General features: G+C 50.7%; 1 protein-coding gene across 1 annotated transcript in view; it reads right to left on the bottom strand.

The window, feature by feature from the left end:
* Positions 1 to 14,932, bottom strand: part of LOC147123109 (uncharacterized) — a 70,604-nt gene extending 55,672 nt beyond the window's left edge. Inside the window, exons 1-3 of the mRNA XM_085965295.1 lie at positions 14,380 to 14,932; positions 3,552 to 3,731; positions 392 to 480 (exon numbers count right to left, since the gene is read on the bottom strand). Of these exons, the coding sequence (XP_085821421.1) occupies positions 392 to 480; positions 3,552 to 3,731; positions 14,380 to 14,806 (696 nt within the window). The 5' untranslated portion in view covers positions 14,807 to 14,932. The remainder of the gene's footprint in view (positions 1 to 391; positions 481 to 3,551; positions 3,732 to 14,379) is intronic.
* Between the last annotated feature and the right edge of the window lie 2,235 nt (positions 14,933 to 17,167).

Genomic DNA, 17,167 nt, shown 5'->3' with positions numbered 1-17,167 from the left:
ATGTTATGCAGAATGATTAGATTTAATACAGTGATGTTCTATGATGACCTGACAAAAAGCAATTGCATGTTGAGATTGGTTCTGAAAGTTTATCCTAAGCATGCAGTGCACCATCTAGAAACTTGAGCAAGAACAAAGAATCTCGCAATAACAGCATATGAAGCCGGGAATGAGACTTTCTGTCCTCTGGGGTAAGTGTCAAATTGCATCATTCTATATCTAATGTAGGGGAGCACCTACATGTGATGTTTAGGATCTGTTATTTTTATCCCACGTCACACATATACACATGCACACACATCAAAACAAAATTATTAAGTTACATTTTTAAATTGTCTTTTTACAATGTAATCACAATTTTTTGCCTACACATTAAAAAAGTGACCACTACCTTCAGGTTCATATTGTTTTGCTTGTATTCCTCTTCACTGTCAGATGTCATACACAGAAGAAGATTCAGTATGAAACTTTTTCCTTTTCCTGTTAAACAAAATAATTGATTTAGAATGTTTAATGAAGCGGTTTACATATCTAACAGGCAGTGTCATCTATGCACTAACATATCTAACCATGCCTTTGATGTTTACTACACTCACAACCAACAAGACATTCCAATAAGAAATGGATTAACGGCTGTTCTACTGTTACTCATGGTAAGCAAATAGAATCGCAAGAAACATTGGCCTAGAAATTGGGTTCTGGCGTAGGCAGGGCTTTAGCGCCGGAAGTTAGTGCCGGCGCTAAGTCCCCCTGCGCGCGCCAAAAATTCAGTAGTGCCGCGCCCAAACGGCTGCCGGCGCTACTGAAGGGTCTTTGCGGCAGTACATCGGCGCTAACTGCCGTTTCGCGCCGCAATTCCGGCACTGCGGCACCCGATGCGGTGCGGCAGGCTGGGGACGTGCAGGCCTCCTCCTCCCGTTAAGGAGGAGCTGCCTGCACCCGGCCGCGGCCCGCGCAAATCAGCTTAAAAATGAGCCCGGCAGCTCGGACAAGTGCCGGGCTTGCATCTGTTCCGGGGGGGGGGGCGGGGGAGAAGTCCGGGGAGGGAGCTGCGGGCAGGCGGCCGGCGGGAAAGTGGCCGGCCGCCGCGGGGCCTTTAATGCGCCGGCGCAAACTGGAGTAAGGCACCTCTGACAGAACGTTGTTTGCGGCTGCCACGGGCGAGGCGGCCGCAACTCAATTTCGGAGTTCGGGCGGGTTACCACGGCAACCGGGACGCTGCGCACACCGATGACGTCATCGGTGCCGGCGCAGCGCTACCGGTGCAACGCCGATTTAGGGCCCCAGGGAATTTCTAAACTGGCCATAACTCTGGCGCTAGTCCCTCTAGCACCTCAAAAGCGGCGCTAAGGCAACTGAATTTCTAGGCCATTATTTCAGTACCGTGGGAGGGAATGAAAAAAAAAAGATTATTACATAAAGAAATTTTGAAAGAACAGAGAGTGTGTCTAAGGCTAGAAAAGTGCCTAAAGCTGTGAGCCCAGTTCTGCAAACACACCCCATTATCCCACCCCACCCTATCCCCAGCCACTCCTCCCATCCCAGGAAGACCAAAAGCCACAGTCCCTGACTACCTGCTCAAACACTACAGCAAACTCCAATAAAAACAGAAAATGCTGGAAATACTCAGCAGGTCAGGCAGCATCTGTAGAGCGAGAAACAGAGTTAACGTTTCAGGTCGATGACCCTTCGTCAGAACTGGAAAAAGTTGCAGATGTAACAGGTTTTTAACAAGTGTAGGGGCAGGGAGAGGGGAAGGGGAGGAAAGACAAAAGGGAAGGTCTGTGATAGGATGGAAGGCAGGAGAGATTAAGAGACAAAAGGGATGATGGTGCAAGGCAAAAGGAGAAGGTAATGGGACAAGTTAAGAAACAAAAGATGACTCTAGATGAAGTGTAAATGGCACTGGCAGAATCATCAACAGCTGCCATGTGAGAGAAGAAAATAAAATGATAGGGGCAGAGGTTATGGTCTGAAATTGTTGAACTCGATGTTGAGTCCAGAAGGCTGTAAAGTGCCTAATTGAAAGATGAGGTGCTGTTCTTCGAGCTTACGTTGAGCTTCATTGGAACAGTGTAAGAGGCCCAGGATGGAGAGGTCAGAGTGGGAGTGGAGCGGAGAATTAAAAGTGACAGGCGACCAGAAGCTCGGGGTCACCCAATCTGCGTTTGGTCTCCCTAATGTAGAGGAGACTGCATTGTGAGCAGTGAATACAGTATACTAAATTGCTAGAAGTACAAGTAAATCGCTGTTTCACCTGGAAGGAGTGTTTGGGGCCCTGGACAGTGGGAAGGGAGGAGGTAAAAGGGCATGTGTTGCATCTCCTGTGCTTGCCTGTGAAGGTGCCAGGCGAAGGGGAAGGGGTGTTGGGGGTGATAAAGGAGTGGACCAGGGTGTCGCGGAGGGAGCGGTCCCTTCGGAATGCTGAAAGGGGAAGTGAGGGGAAGATGTGTTTGGTGGTGGGATCACACTGGAGGTGGCGGAAATGGCGGAGGATGATCCGTTGAATGTGGAGTCTGTTGGGGTGAAAGGTGAGGACAAGGGGAACCCTATTGTGGTTCCGGGAGGGAGGGGAAAGGGTGAGAGCAGAAGTGCGGGAAATGAAACGGACACGGTCAAGGTCCGTGTCAACCACAGTAGAGGGGAATCCTTGGTTGAGGAAAAGGAAGACATGTCGGAAGCACTCATATGGAAGGTGGCATCATCAGAGCAGATGCGGCGGAGACAGAGAAACTGGGAGAATGGAATAGAGTCCTTACAGCAAACTCCAAACTACCTTTATGCCAGCCTCGCCTATCGATCACAGTGACCATTCTCCAACTGCCAAAAAGAGTCCTCGTGTCTGCTAATACATAGTGCTATCTTAATTTCACCCAACCGTCTATATGCTGAGTAACATTCGTTTGTGACTTTCGGAGTGCCCTGTGATCTTCTGGGCAAAATCTTCTTTGACCCCACATCACCAACCATGTCTCGCACACAGCAGGAGGCTTATCAGAAAATCACAGATGCACTGATGGCATGATGTCTCGGGGAATGTAACCTTATATATATCATGGTTAACCTAGATTGGTAAAATGTGAATGTAATGGAATGCTACATGTATTTTTATGTTGACCAGATGTGTAAACGTTGCAAATAATATTAATTTCCCTGTCATGAGAAGTTTTTGGGCCATTTCTCTTTTCCATATATATATATTTATATACATCCAACTCCATTTGGAGATTAAATAAATTAAAGCGAATGGAAGGAAAGAAAGAAACAAACAAACAACTTGCATTTCGACAGCACCTTTCATAACCTCAAGAAGTTCCAAAGCGCTTTACAGCCAATGAAGTATTTTTGAACTGTATGTACAAGTTCCTTATTTTCTCAATTTCAAGTTTGTTTTGTAACAATCCTTGCTTTATTTTAAGATTTATTTTGCCAAATAATTTCAACATTTTAGATTTTGCACTACATGCATATTCCTTTATCACAAAATACTGGTTGTTTCAGGTGTAAAAGATACTGAGAACATTTGAACATTTGATTTGAATTTTATTTACCATTTTGTGACAGCATGGAAATCTTAGTACGTTTTTCTTCAAATTCCTTAATAAGGCAGTTGATGTCCCCTATAGTATATCTGATGCCAAGCCAATCCACTGTTTCGCTTGATAGGACTTTCACTTTATCTTCAAGTTCATTACAAACAGTTTTCAGAATATGCTGTGCAAAATCCACCTCTACAAAAAAAGGTGAACATAGATTTGAACGGATCCAATCTTATTCCACGTCCTCCTAAACTCACACATAATATTAAAAGTTAATGATCACCACAATCTGCAAAAGATTTAAGCAATTAAGAGCTGATTTTGCAGTCCAGTCGAGGTAGCCAACTGCACAGTGGTGGGACAATGAACACCTAGGGGGTGATTTTGCCAATGGAGAGCTTTTGGAGGCAGGACTCCCACTTCTCGGGTTACAGTCCCGCCTCCAGCAACTTCTGGCCAACCCACGCTATTTCCCTTGATTGACCAGCGGGCTTAGCCGGTCAATTAAGGGAAAGCCGGTTGCAGATTTTGACAGATGAATTGTCATCGTTTGACAGCTCTGTGAAGCTGTCAAACACTGACATTCCCTGTAGTTTGATGAGGTCTTGAATTCAAGACCTCATCAAACCTCTTTCTTTTGCAAAAATGAGATGGTTGTTGCATTGGAGAATGCAACGGCCATCTGTCATCTCTACCGTGGAGGTGCGAGACTCTCCGCATACCCACCGACTGAAGCCTGCAGGAAGAAACAAAGGTAAGTACACTTTTTCTAACACTTGCCACTTACCTCAGATACTCACCTCTCCACACTTGCACCCATCACTTACCTTCACAACACACTTTTGCAGATCCACTACTCGCCTCAGTGACCCTGGCGGGTTCGGCGCCTTCGGGAAGCCCGCACTTGTGTGGGCAAAACGGTGATAAGCCTATTTTCTGCCTGTTAACTACCTGTTAACAGGCAGTTAAGTGGCTGTAATCCCTTCCCGCCTCCAAGGAGACGGGACCCGGCACGGGACGGCTACCCACCTCCTGGCAACATGGCTTGGAGGCGGGTTGGGCACCCACCCCCAAATTCTGCCATTTTCCCGGCAATCCCGCCTCCATACCCGCCTCCCCAGGGCTGGCAAGATCGCGCTCCTAATCCCTGTTTCAAGCCTGAGGAATTGAATGACACAGCTCAACATTACAACAACAACAGCAACTTGTATTTATATAGCGCCTTTAACATACTAAAATGTCCCAAGGCACTGCACAGGAGTATTTTAAGACAAAAAATTTGACACGATCCACATAAGGATAAATTAGGGCAGGTGACCAAAAGTTTCATCAAAGAGGTAGGTTTTAAGAAGCATCTTAAAGGAGGAAAGAGAGGTAGCGAGGCAGACAGGTTTAGGCAGGGAATTCCAGAGCTTAGGGCCAAAGCAACAGAAGGCACGGCCACCAAAGGTTGAGCCATTATAATCAGGGATGCTCAAGAGGGCAGAATTAGAGGAGCAAAGATATCTCGGGGGTTGTGGGGCTGAAGGAGATTACAGAGATAGGGAGGGGCGAGGCCATGGAGGGATTTGAAAACAAGGACGAGAATTTTGAAATTGAGGCGCTGCTTAACCGGGAGCCAATGTATGTCAGCGAGCATAGGGGTGATGGGCGAATGGGACTTGGTGCAAGTTAGAACACAGGCAGACAAGTTTTGGATGACCTCAAGTTTACGTAGGGTGGAATGTGGGAGGCCAGCCAGGAGTGCGTTGGAATAGTCAAGTCTAGAGGTAACAAAGGCATGGATGAGGGTTTCAGCAGCAGATGAGCTGAGGCAAGGGCGGAGAGGGACGGTGTTATGACAGTCTTTGCTATGCTGCGGATATCTGGTCGGAAGCTCATTTCAGGGTCAAATATGACACCAAGGTTGCGAACAGTGTGGTTCAGCCTCAGACAGATGTTTAGGGAGAGGGATGGAATCAGTGCCTAGGGAACGGAGTTTGTGGCGGGGACCAAAAACAATGGCTTCGGTTTTCCCAATACTTAATTGGAGAACTGGATGTCGGACAAGCAGTCTGACAATTCAGACACCGTGGCGGGGTCGAGAGAAGTGGTAGTGAGGTAGAGCTGGGTGTCGTCAGCGTACATGTGGAAACTGACACTGTGTTTTTGGATGATATCGCCAAGGGGCAACATGTAGATGAGAAATAGGAGGGGGCCAAGCATCGATCCTTGGGGGACACCAGAGGTAATGATGCGGGAGCGGGAAGAGAAGCCGTTGCAGGTGATTCACTGGTTACGATTAGATAGATAAGAATGGAACCAGGCGAGTGCAGTCCCACCCAGCTGGACGACGGTGGAGAGGCATTGGAGAAGGATGAAGTAGTCAACTGTGTCAAAGGCTGCAGACAAGCCAAGAAGGATGAGGAGGGATAGTTTACCTTTGTCACAGTCACAAAGGATGTCATTTGTGATTTTGATGAGAGCCGTTTCGGCACTGTGGCAAGGGCGGAAACCTGATTGGAGGGATTCAAACATGGAATTGCGGGAAAGATGGGCACGGATTTGGGAGGCAACAACACGTTCAAGGACTTTGGTGAGGAAAGGGAGGTTGGAGATGGGGCGGTAGTTTGCAAGGATGGAGGGATCAAGGTTTGGTTCTTTGAGGAGAGGGGTAATGACAACAGATTTGAGGGAGAGGGGGACAGTACCTGAGGAGAGAGAACCGTTAACAATATCAGCTAACATGGGAGCCAGAAAAGGAAGTTGGGTGGTCAGCAGTTTGGTGGGAATAGGGTCGAGGGAGCAGGAAATGGGTCTCATGGACAAGATGAGCACGGAGAGGTCATGAGGGGAGATCGGAGAGAAACTAGAGATAGATGTGAGTTCAGGGCTAGGGCAGGGGGGGAACCTTAGAGGAAGTTTGGCCCGGTGGGCTAGGGGAAGGAAGGGAAGTGGCAGAGGCAGCTGAATGGATGGTCTCAATCTTAGAGACAAGAGAGAAGTCTATGAGCTCCTCACATTTGTTATCGGAAGTGAGGGTGAAGGAGACAGGAGAGAGGGGTTTAAGAAGACAGTTAGCAGTAGAGAATAGGAGCCGGGGTTTATCTTTGCATTCCAGAATGATTCTGGAATAGTGAGGAATTTTGGCAGACGAGAGCAGGACCCGATAATGCGTTATGTGGTCCAGCCAGATCTGGTGGTGAATGGCTAAACCAGTTGTCCGCCATATCTGTTCAAGTCTGCATCCCTCGGATTTAAGGGAGCGAAGATGAGCGCCGTACCAGGGGAAACGGCCAGGGTGAGAGAGGGTAATTAGATGGGACTAGGGCACCAAAGATAGTGGTGAGGGTGTGGTTGAGCAGATCGGTAGCTGCAGAAATGTCATGGTGAATGGCGGGCCAGAGGCTGGACAGTTGGGATTTCATAAATGCAGTTGAAAGAGAGTTAGGAGAGAGTTTTTTTCAGGGGCGGACACAGAAGGAAGTAGGGTTGGGGGGGTGGGTGGAAGGGGCATGTGGGTGGAGGGCTATATGAAGAAATGGTCAGAGATGGCCTTATTGGCGATTGACATGATGGGAGTAGTGAGGCCATGAGAGATAGCAAGATTGAGGGGGTGGCCGTGAATATGGGTTGGGGAGTTTACATGGAGGGAGCGATTAAGGGAGGTTTGGAGGCTAGTGAACTCAGAGGAGAGAGAGCATGACGAATTGAGATGGAGGTTGAAATCACCGAGGATGAGAAGTCGTTCGGTGCAGAGGCTGAGGGAGGAGAACAGCGAAGATATCTCAGTAATAAAACATTTTTGGTACTTGGGTAGAGAACAAGAATTTTAAATGAGAGGTGGGAGGGCTGGAATAAGGTGAAATGCTCAAAGGAAGAGAAGCTGCCAGAGGAATAGGGAGACCAAGGTGTGATTTGGTAATGAGAGCCACACCGCCACCACAACGGTCTGAGCGGGGCAAGTGGTGGAAGGTATAGCCAGGCGGGGAAGCTTCATTTAAGGGCAAGGTGTCATCACCCCTCAACCAAGTTTCTGTCAGGGCCATGATGTCGATGCAATGATCCACGATAAGCTCATGGATGGCAAGGGGCCTTGTTTGCAAGTGAACGGACATTCTGGAGGGAGATGCAGAGAGGGTCGGTGATGGCTGCCCCACTGCCAGCATCCACAGGGTCAGCGCTGGGGGGGGGGATGAGTTGGATGGGAAGGAGATTGGCAAGATTTGCCCCCTGTGGGCGCGCTGGGCGGAAGGTCGGCGAGAGAGTAGGATGGGACAGTTGTGATTGCTGCTCGTAAGGCGGCAGCGATGAGTGCCTCAATGGGCCCTTCGTAGGATGCCAAGAGAGGCACAGAGGGAAGCTGTAGGCTTATCTAAGAGGCAGCGAAGCCGAGAACGGTGGCAGGAGAGTAGGATGGTCGAAGAGTAATGAAGGATTGGGGTAGCGATTTGGGAGGGCAGTATATCCGAGAGAGGAGAGATGAAAGGAGGCATGCCGACAGGAGAGAGCGGTCAGGGAGGGATCGAGAGAAAAGGAAAGTAGGGGGAAAAAGTGGAATGGCTCGGGTGCGGAGCGGTAGCCAAAGTGCACACACGAATGGACATGGGAAAAGCTCAGGTCACATAGGCCTGTTTAAATGTAATAATTAATGGAATACATATTTCCTGGTAGCAGGGAATAGGTTGGAGACAATAGTAGGGAAGCCAGGGTCAGAGTCAGAGGTCCCAAGGAAGGACAAAGCCAACGTAAGCAGGATGGGGCCGGTATGGAACATCGATGAACCGCTGTCCAATGCAGGCGAGTGAAGTCCAGAAGCTATTTGAAGGGTAGAGAGTTCGAGGTTGGAGGTAGTTGCTGTAGGAATGAGAGTCGGTAGCGGTGCAGAAAGATGATGGCGAAATTGATGCAAGTTGGAGGTCACCGTAGATCAAAGCGGTGGAAAATAGGTAAAATCACAAGGCAGCGACCAGCAAAGCTGAAAACCGGTAAAACGAGTCACTGGACAGCAAGTGGAGCTGCTACCTACAAGCCAGCAGCGTTGAAAAACGAGTAGAACCAGTTCAGCAGACACATAGCCGGAAGTTTAAAGGTAAAAATCTTTTTACCTTTTCAGCGATAGAGACACGGCAAGTGTAATCCAATGTAGAAATGTAGTGTAATCCAATGTAGAAATGTAGTGTAATCCAATGTAGTTCAAAGCAGAAACATAGCGTGAGCCAATGGAAATTCTACCTCTTGTATTTTAATGCAGCCAAGTGTGAGGTATTGAGATTTGCATGTAAGAATGGCAGAGTGTCATATTTCAAGATTTTTGAACATCTTCCGCAAACAGGATTTGGAAAAAAACACTTGTATTTAAGGGTGCATTTTAAAGCAAAATGTATTCACGTGTTTAAAAAAGGCACTGAGATGAAAGTTGATTAAAATGCTAATGAGCTAGGTTTTGAAATTGTAAATATTTTCTGCCCCTTGCTGTTTCTTAGTTCCACCCAAACCGATTCTACTTCTTGATTTTCAGAGCTAAGATCCTTTCTCTCTACTGTCTTTATCCTATCCTTTATTATCAGGGCTACCCCGCCTCCTTTTCCATTTTGCCTATCCCTTCTAAAAGATATGTATCCTAGAATATTTAGTTCCCAACCTTGGCCACTTTACAACCACGTCTCCGTTATGGCTATTAGATCAAACCTGTTCATTTCTATCTGCGCGATTAATTCATCTATTTTGTTGCGAATGCTTCACACATTCAGATATAGTGGCCTAGAAATTCAGTTCGGACGCTATTGCGGCGCTAAAGTCGGGCGCTCGTCAAATTTAGCGCCCGCCGGAAAGTGCAGGCGAGCTCGCCGAAATTCAGTAGATTTGGCCAACTTTTTGGCCGAGCGCTGCAAAAGGCGTTGGAACCCTGTGTTCAGGCGCTAATCCGGCGATGCAGCCTAATAACGCCGATTCCGGGCGCAGCGCAGGTGCGATCATGTGGTGAGTGTCAGCAGACACCCTGACGCCGGCCAGCTCTTAAAGGGGGAAGGGTCAACTTTGACTGCAGCCACGCCCTGCATGCTGTAGCCCTGCAACTAGGCCTCAGGACTGGTTGTGTGGCATATCAACGCCTGGAGGTCATGGAGAGGGCCCGTGAAAGAGCCGAGCGCTTCTCTGAGCATGCGCTGGGTGTGCTCCTTCATGGGGTGCGCAAAAGAAGACGGGTCGTTTGCCCGGCTAGTGGCAGGAAGGCTCCCAGGAGCCAGTTCAGGGAGGCGTGGACCAAAATTGCCCGGAGGGTCTCCTCCAACTCAGATGTTCCCAGGAGTGCGGACCAGTGCCGCAAGAAATACAACGACCTATGTCGGCTGGTCAAGGTGAGTACCCTTTCCAATGTCCCCCTCATCCTTGCATGTGCACCTCCCATTAGGGCCAAAGGGACATCCAAGGTCTAATGCCCAGCCCTGCTGCCGCTGCAATGGCACTTGCATGTTAATCAAGAGCTCTTTCTGCACTTACCACACTGTGCAAGCTATTCCACCATGGGAGGCCTCACACACAGCTACGGGGCACCACACTGTACTTACTATTCCACCATGGGAGGCCTCACACACAGCTACAGGGCACCACACTGTGCAAGCTATTCCACCATGGGAGGCCTCACACACAGCTACAGGGCACAACACTGTGCAAGCTATTCCACCATGGGAGGCCTCACACACAGCAACGGGGCACCACACTGTACTTACTATTCCACCATGGGAGGCCTCACACACAGCAACGGGGCACCACACTGTACTTACTATTCCACCATGGGAGGCCTCACACACAGCTACAGGGCACCACACTGTGCAAGCTATTCCACCATGGGAGGCCTCACACACAGCTACAGGGCACCACACTGTGCAAGCTATTCCACCATGGGAGGCCTCACACACAGCAACGGGGCACCACACTGTACTTACTATTCCACCATGGGAGGCCTCACACACAGCAACGGGGCACCACACTGTACTTACTATTCCACCATGGGAGGCCTCACACACAGCTACAGGGCACCACACTGTGCAAGCTATTCCACCATGGCAGGCCTCACACACAGCAACGGGGCACCACACTGTACTTAGACGCCCTCCTTTCTCTTGCAGGCCAAGCTGGCGAGGAACGCCAGGAGCCTCCGTGTCACTGGTGGAGGCCCTCGCGATTTCCAGGAGCTAACGCCTCTGGAAGAGAGGGTGGCCCGACTGCTGCGGCACCCGGTGATTGGGCCTGTGGCGATCGGCGACGCCGACCCTATACTGGAGCCCACTGGTAAGGACAGGACCGGCTGCACCTCTATCCTTGCCCTCGCGCATCAGATCTACATCCTTCCCCACTGGCCGATAAATGCGCATAATGCACCAGTGCGGCCTCCCTCGCTGTCGGCCTGTCCTCACTCTAAAGCTACACTTGTGCCTTCCTGCTTTCAGCTGGTGAGGAGGAGGTGCTCCCTGAAGCCCACACAGCCAGGCCCTCGGAGGAGGAGGACGTCGAGGAGCAGCAGGAAGGCGCCACCTCGGGGGAACCCTCCTCCGCTCCAGGAGATGCCAATGAAGGGGAGACGTCTGGCGTGCCGGAGAGCCAGGGGGAGGCGGGGGACGGGAGCCCCGAACCTGGTCCCAGTGGCATGGACGCCCGCGGCAAGGCTCCGGCGGCACGCGACCCTTCTGCCCAGAGGGGGGAGGCGGTGGAGGGGAGGGCAGAACCTGGTGACAGTGGCGTGGCCGCACGCGGCAGCGCTCCGGCGGCACGCCAGCCTTCTGGCCAGAGGGTGGAGGCGCCCTCCAGTCCGGACTCAGACGTCGCCCAGGAGGTGCGCCTCCTGGACGAGATGTCGGCGGCGTCGGAGCGCCGCCACGTGGAAATCATGGAGGTGCTGGCACAGATGCCTCAGGCAATCGAAAGCCTCGCTCAAAGTGTGGTGGCTTTCGGCCAAGCCCAGGCCAGGGGCCTAGAGCTTTTCGCTGCAGCGCACGCCAGGGGGGTGGAGCTCCTTGTGGCAGCGCATGAGAGGGGGGTCGACCAACTCGAGGCAGCGCAGCACGCCAGTCGCCAGCTGAGAGATGCTGTGCAGACAATGGGACTGCAGATGCGGGGACATGCCGGCGCAGTTGGGGCACTGACTTCTGCGACCCTCGCACTGGCGCGGAGGCGTCGCCAGGCCAGCCGCCGCCCTGCTGCCGCACACCGGTCTGGCGACCAACAGTTTGGCGCGCTTGCTCCCCGGCCAGGCCGCCCGAGTGCACGTGTGTCTGGCGACCAGCGCGCGCCTGGCATCACCCACCTTGTCCCCATTGGTGCAGGCGAGCCTGCCACTCCCCCAGCCAGGGTGCAAGGAGCTACTGCAGCCACTGAAGAGGGCCACCCACAGCTGCAGCAGCCACCAGCCGGCCCCTCCCGGGCCCGCCCTCGTGTAGGCCGACCCCCAAGGGCATCTGGCGAGACGCCTTGTCGCCCTGAGGATCCTTCCCCCAGCCTCGGCACAGCCTCACGGCCCAGCTTGAGGCGCAGCAGCAGGACGGGCCGGGGCAAAAGACGCCTGTCGACAGACTCGCCCTCTCGCCACACCCAATAGAGTGTGTTGAGCGAGGGTTTGGGTGATGCGGGGGCTTCTGTTCTGGGGGGCATTATGTGTTTTTGTTTTATGGGGGTCTTTGTGTTGTTGCGGGGGCTTGTTTTTGTTAGGCCAGTGACGAGGCCATTTGGATGCTGATGTTATGTTAGTCCTCCCCAGGTTTTGGGAGTGACAGAAGTTTGTTACTGTTTTTTGGGGGTCTTCTCTGTTTTGCTCTTCCATGTGGGAAGGGCCCTGAGGTTTTCAAATAAAGATGTTTATTTATTCACCATGTGCAGGTGTCATGTTTCAAGTGGTTGTTGGGTTAACCAGCTGAGGGCTTGCGAAGCGGCTGCGTCCAGTGGGCCAGGCCATTCCCTGACAGGGGGCCTAGAAGTGTCGAGCAATAAGCCCCCGGCGGACGGCCCTTGGACCTTGTCGCTCCCTCCTGGCCTGGTGCTGCTCCTCCTCAGGGTCCTCCTGCTCGTCCTCCTGAGGTGGTGGGGCAATGTCAGGTGGCAGTGCCTGAGTCCTGCGGATAGCCAGGTTGTGGAGCATGCAGCAGACCACGACGAACTGGGAGACTCTATCCGGCGAATACTGAAGAGACCCGGCCGAACGATCCAGGCAACGGAACCGTTGCTTGAGGACGCCTATCGTTTGCTCTATTAGGTTCCTTGTGGCTTGATGGCTTTCGTTGTATGCCAGCTCCGCTGGGGTCCTGGGCGCGCGGAGCGGGGTCATGAGCCATGTGCACAAAGGGTGCCCTTGTCCCCGAGAAGCCATCCCCTTGGTTGAGGCTGTGCCTGGAACATGTCAGCCACAGTAGTCTGTCGCAGGATAAAGGCATCGTGGATGCTTCCTGGGAAGCGGGCATTGACAGCTAGGATGCGCTGCCTGTGGTCACACACCAGCTGCACATTTAGGGAATGGTAGCCCTTCCGGTTGCGGTATTGCTCGGCATTGTGGATAGGTGCCCGCATAGCCACATGCGTGCAGTCAATGGCGCCCTGCACCATGGGGAAGGCCGCGATCCTGGCAAATCCGAATGCACGCTGCTCCTGCTTGTGTTGGGTCATGGGGAAGGAGATGAATTGGTGCCTCCTCGCGAAAAGTGCTTCGGTGACCTGTCGGATGCAGCGATGCGTGGCGAACTGGGAGATGGTCGCGATGTCCCCAGCAGCGGCTTGGAAGGAGCCGCTTGCATAAAAGCTGAGAGCCACCGTGACCTTCACTTCCACCGAGAGAGACGCCCTGGACATGAGCTGTGGCTGCAAATCTGCATGAAGCAGCTGGCAGATCTCTTCAACCACCTCCCTTCTGAAGCGCAGCCTCTTAACAAAATGCGCCGCAGTCATGGTGAGATATGAGACCTGCTCCCGGTATTGCCTGACTGGGTAAGGCCTACGTTGGCGACGCCTAATGGCCCCTCTGCGTCTAGGCATGCCTGGGCCTGTCTCAAAGCGTCTGCCAGCCCTTCGCACAAAATGTAGGAAATGAGGGTTGGCCCCCCATGCAGCCCCCATTACAAAGTTCCAAACAGCAAAATCACAAGGATGCAAATGTCAAAGCACTGGCTAGAAGCCAAAAATACCTCTCCTATGGTGTCCGAAATCAGTAATCTCTGTGCCTTGCTCTCTGTGCAGAAATCCAAACCAGTCAAGTCATTGCAGCGAAATGCCTAGCTTTTATGGGTGAGTGGATGTGCCCTTTAATTAGCACTCCCCGAATCCCACAGGGCCTCTGTTGAGTTCCATTTCACAGTTCTTAGCAGCGCCACGCCAACATCGGCCGGGCGCCACTGAATTTCCGGTTTGGGGCGCACAAACGGCGTTGCACGACGGAATGACGTCATAAGATGCGCGCGCAGCTGACCGGGCGCTAACACTTTGCGCCGGCGCTAAAGCCCAGCTGAATTTCGGCGTAGGCGCAGATCCGGCGGTGCCCGGGCGCTAAGTGGATAGCGCCGGAAATCTGGCGCTAACGGCTGGCGCAAACAGCTGAATTTCTAGACCAGTGCCTTTAGCTTTGACTTATTTCTATTTTCCCCTGATGTCACCTTAGTCACTGATGCCTTATTACTTTTGTTACTCTCTTTGTCCCTTCCTGACCCACTCTGCTTATTTTTACCTAAAACTCTACTCTGCTCTAGAGCCTTGACATTTCTCTCGCTGCTTTTAAATTTACTCTTTCCTGAATCCTCCCACCCCCCTTCATTACCCGGTCATAGCCCCATAAAATCCGGGTCAATGTTCAGCCCCCTCCTTGTGAATATGAACGAGTTACCTGAGATCAGCGGCTCCAGTGGGGCTCCGGCATTCGCAGGGTCTTCAACTCTCTCGATCCAGAAGTTACCAGAGGGCATCAGTTCCTGCAGCCTGGTCTTGAGTTCTTGGAGGAATAGATTTAATGTGTCTTCGCTCAGTGGGTTTCTTTCCTCAAACTCAACTACGATGCTCCCTGGTTTTATTGCCCTCAAGAACAGATCAAAAGGTTCAGCCACTTTTGCGAGGACGCCGGATAAAGCCATTAATTGCAATTCCCTCAGAACAAGAATACTCGCCCCTGCAAGAGCAAATGGGCGGATTATCCCGCCAACAGTCCAAGTGAAGCAATCGCTGATTCTGATATACATCCTATTAATTCTAACGGTAGAATGTGCGTCCTCGCCGAGCTGTGCTCTTCTGGCAGGTGGTGAAGCTGAACCCGCCATCGTCACCCAATACAATCGAGCAGAGATCAAGATTGGTGATTTACTGTCGGAACTCAACAATCAATTTACACTCTGCCTTTCTCCCAACCCAAGAGACTATTTCCTGATTCAGTCACTGCGATGCAGGAAGTGGTTTTGCCGCCACACTTCATTTCAGGGTGATTCAGCAAATATTTACCTTGGTAACATCACCAAATAGACAGCACCAGAGCCATGGATTTTTTTGCCAAAACTTTATTCACGAAAAACCAAAATATAAACATGTACAATCCCCTCAAAAACATTTCTGTACAACAACAACTTGCATTTATATACTGCCTTAATGTAGTTATCAAACAAAATTTGACACCAGCCACATAAGGAGATATCGGCCCAGATTTTACGGTCAGCGGCAAACGAATGGCACTAGCCATTCAATGGGGCAGTAATTCCTCCCCAAACACGTGAGTACTCACGCGTCTGGCCGGAGGAAATGCCGGTTTTCAGCATGCACAGCGCATGTGCTGAAAACTGGCATTTCCTCTCCTCTAACCCAAGAGGTGAAGAGGCTAGCGCGTGCGCTGTAGGGGGCAGCGCGTGCGTCTTGGATTTCCTCTGGTTTGGGGGATTTGCGCATGTCTAAAGGCCTCCGGTCTTTGCGCTTGTAAAAAGCACACGTAAGTATTTAAGTGGTGTTTTAGTGCAATTTAGAAATGTTTTTTCCACAGGTTTATTATTTTAAAGAATCTACAATAAGGTAAGTTTAGTTTTAGACCCTTTTTATTAAAAATTTATTTTTTTCAAAAAAAAAATTATTGTTTAAATTATTTTTTTTAACTTATTTATACTTAATTTAATGATTGGGATGTTTTTTAAATTTTCATTTAAAGTTTAAATAGTGTTTTGGGCCCCCGTAGTTTTCATGAGTTTGACAGCTCTTACTGTCAAACTCATGAATGAGTTTCCCCTCCCCTGATTGGCTGCACAGTGCTCACCTGATCCCAGCCAGCACATCGCACTAACTACGCCGCTGGATCAGGTTAGCACAGCGCGCCGACAGCTGAACCGGGCCTGTGAAAGGAAATGCAAGCAGGCCCGGGCTTCAGATGTCGGCGCGCAGGGTGAGTGCAGATTGGGGGCTTGCACGTGCGGCAAGCCCCCGATCTAATTTCAGGGCCAATACTTCCACTTGCCCACAGACGTTCTGTGGGATTTGGCACTGCAACTTGTGGTGATTGGAAAGTAATACAGCGCAGCGCCCTCTACTGGGGACCTGGGACCCGTGTGAACAATGGTGTGTCTCTTAAACCAATCAGATTGAAGAATCCTTACTAATTTACTCCTTAATAATGGTGAATGCTTCTAGCCTCACTGTTAGTCATACAGCAAACTCCGGGCCATTTGGTTCTTTGAAAACATTAAGGCCGAGAGAATGTTGCGTAGCATTCAGCCTCTCTGTACACAAAAATAAACAAAACGGCGCAAGAGCCATTGATAGTGACCATTCCCCACTTAGCTTTTGCGGCTGCTGCACCAAGTTTAGTTCCTCCCTCAGCACGTATTCCTGGACCATGAAATGTGCCAGTCTGCAACACTCGGTCTCAGATAGCTCCATGCTCTGGAAAACCAGCAAGCTTTGGGCAGACCTAAGGACGTCTTTCACCAAGTTGATGGCCCTCCAGCAGCAATTGATTTTGTCTTGGTGTGTGTCCTTGGGAGCAGTCCGTAGAGCACAGAGTCTTATGTTCTTGAGCTGCTCGAGGTGAATCTTCACTAAACCACTATGACAGGAAACAGAGAGTAATGGTGAATGGTTGTTTTTCAGACTGGAAGAAGGTACACAGTGGTGTTCCCCAGGGGTCGGGACTAGGGCCGCTGCTTTTCTTGATATATATTAATGAGTATGACTTGGGTATAGAGGGTACAATTTCAAAATTTGCAGGTGTCACAAAACTTGGAAGTATAGTGAAGAGTGAGGAGGATAGTGATAGACTTCAAGAGGACATAGACAGGTTGGTGGAATGGGCAGACACGTGGCAGATGAAATTTAATGCAGAATAGTGCGAAGTGATACATTTTGGTAGGAAGAATGAGGAGAGGCAAAATAAGCTAAAGAGTACAATCCTAAAGGGGGTACTTGAACAGAGAGACCTGGGGGTGTTTGTTCACAAATCGTTGAAGGTGGCAGGGCAGGTGAGACAGCCGTTAAAAAAGCACATGGGATCCTGGGCTTCATAAATAGAGGCATAGGGCTGGATTTTCATTGAGGAGTTGGGTAGGAGGCGGGACTACAACTTTCAGGGTTGTAGTCCTGCCTCCATCGAGTTCCAGCCAACCCACGCGATTTTGACTTGATTCACCTTGTTGAGCCCGCTCAGCGGG

This window comes from Somniosus microcephalus, chromosome 2 (assembly GCF_052327205.1).
Source record: "Somniosus microcephalus isolate GS21.2 chromosome 2, FLI_Smic_1.0, whole genome shotgun sequence".
Taxonomy (NCBI): Eukaryota; Metazoa; Chordata; class Chondrichthyes; order Squaliformes; family Somniosidae; genus Somniosus; species Somniosus microcephalus.
The sequence above is the reverse complement of the archived record's forward strand: the minus strand, read 5'-3'. Positions and strand labels throughout refer to the sequence as shown.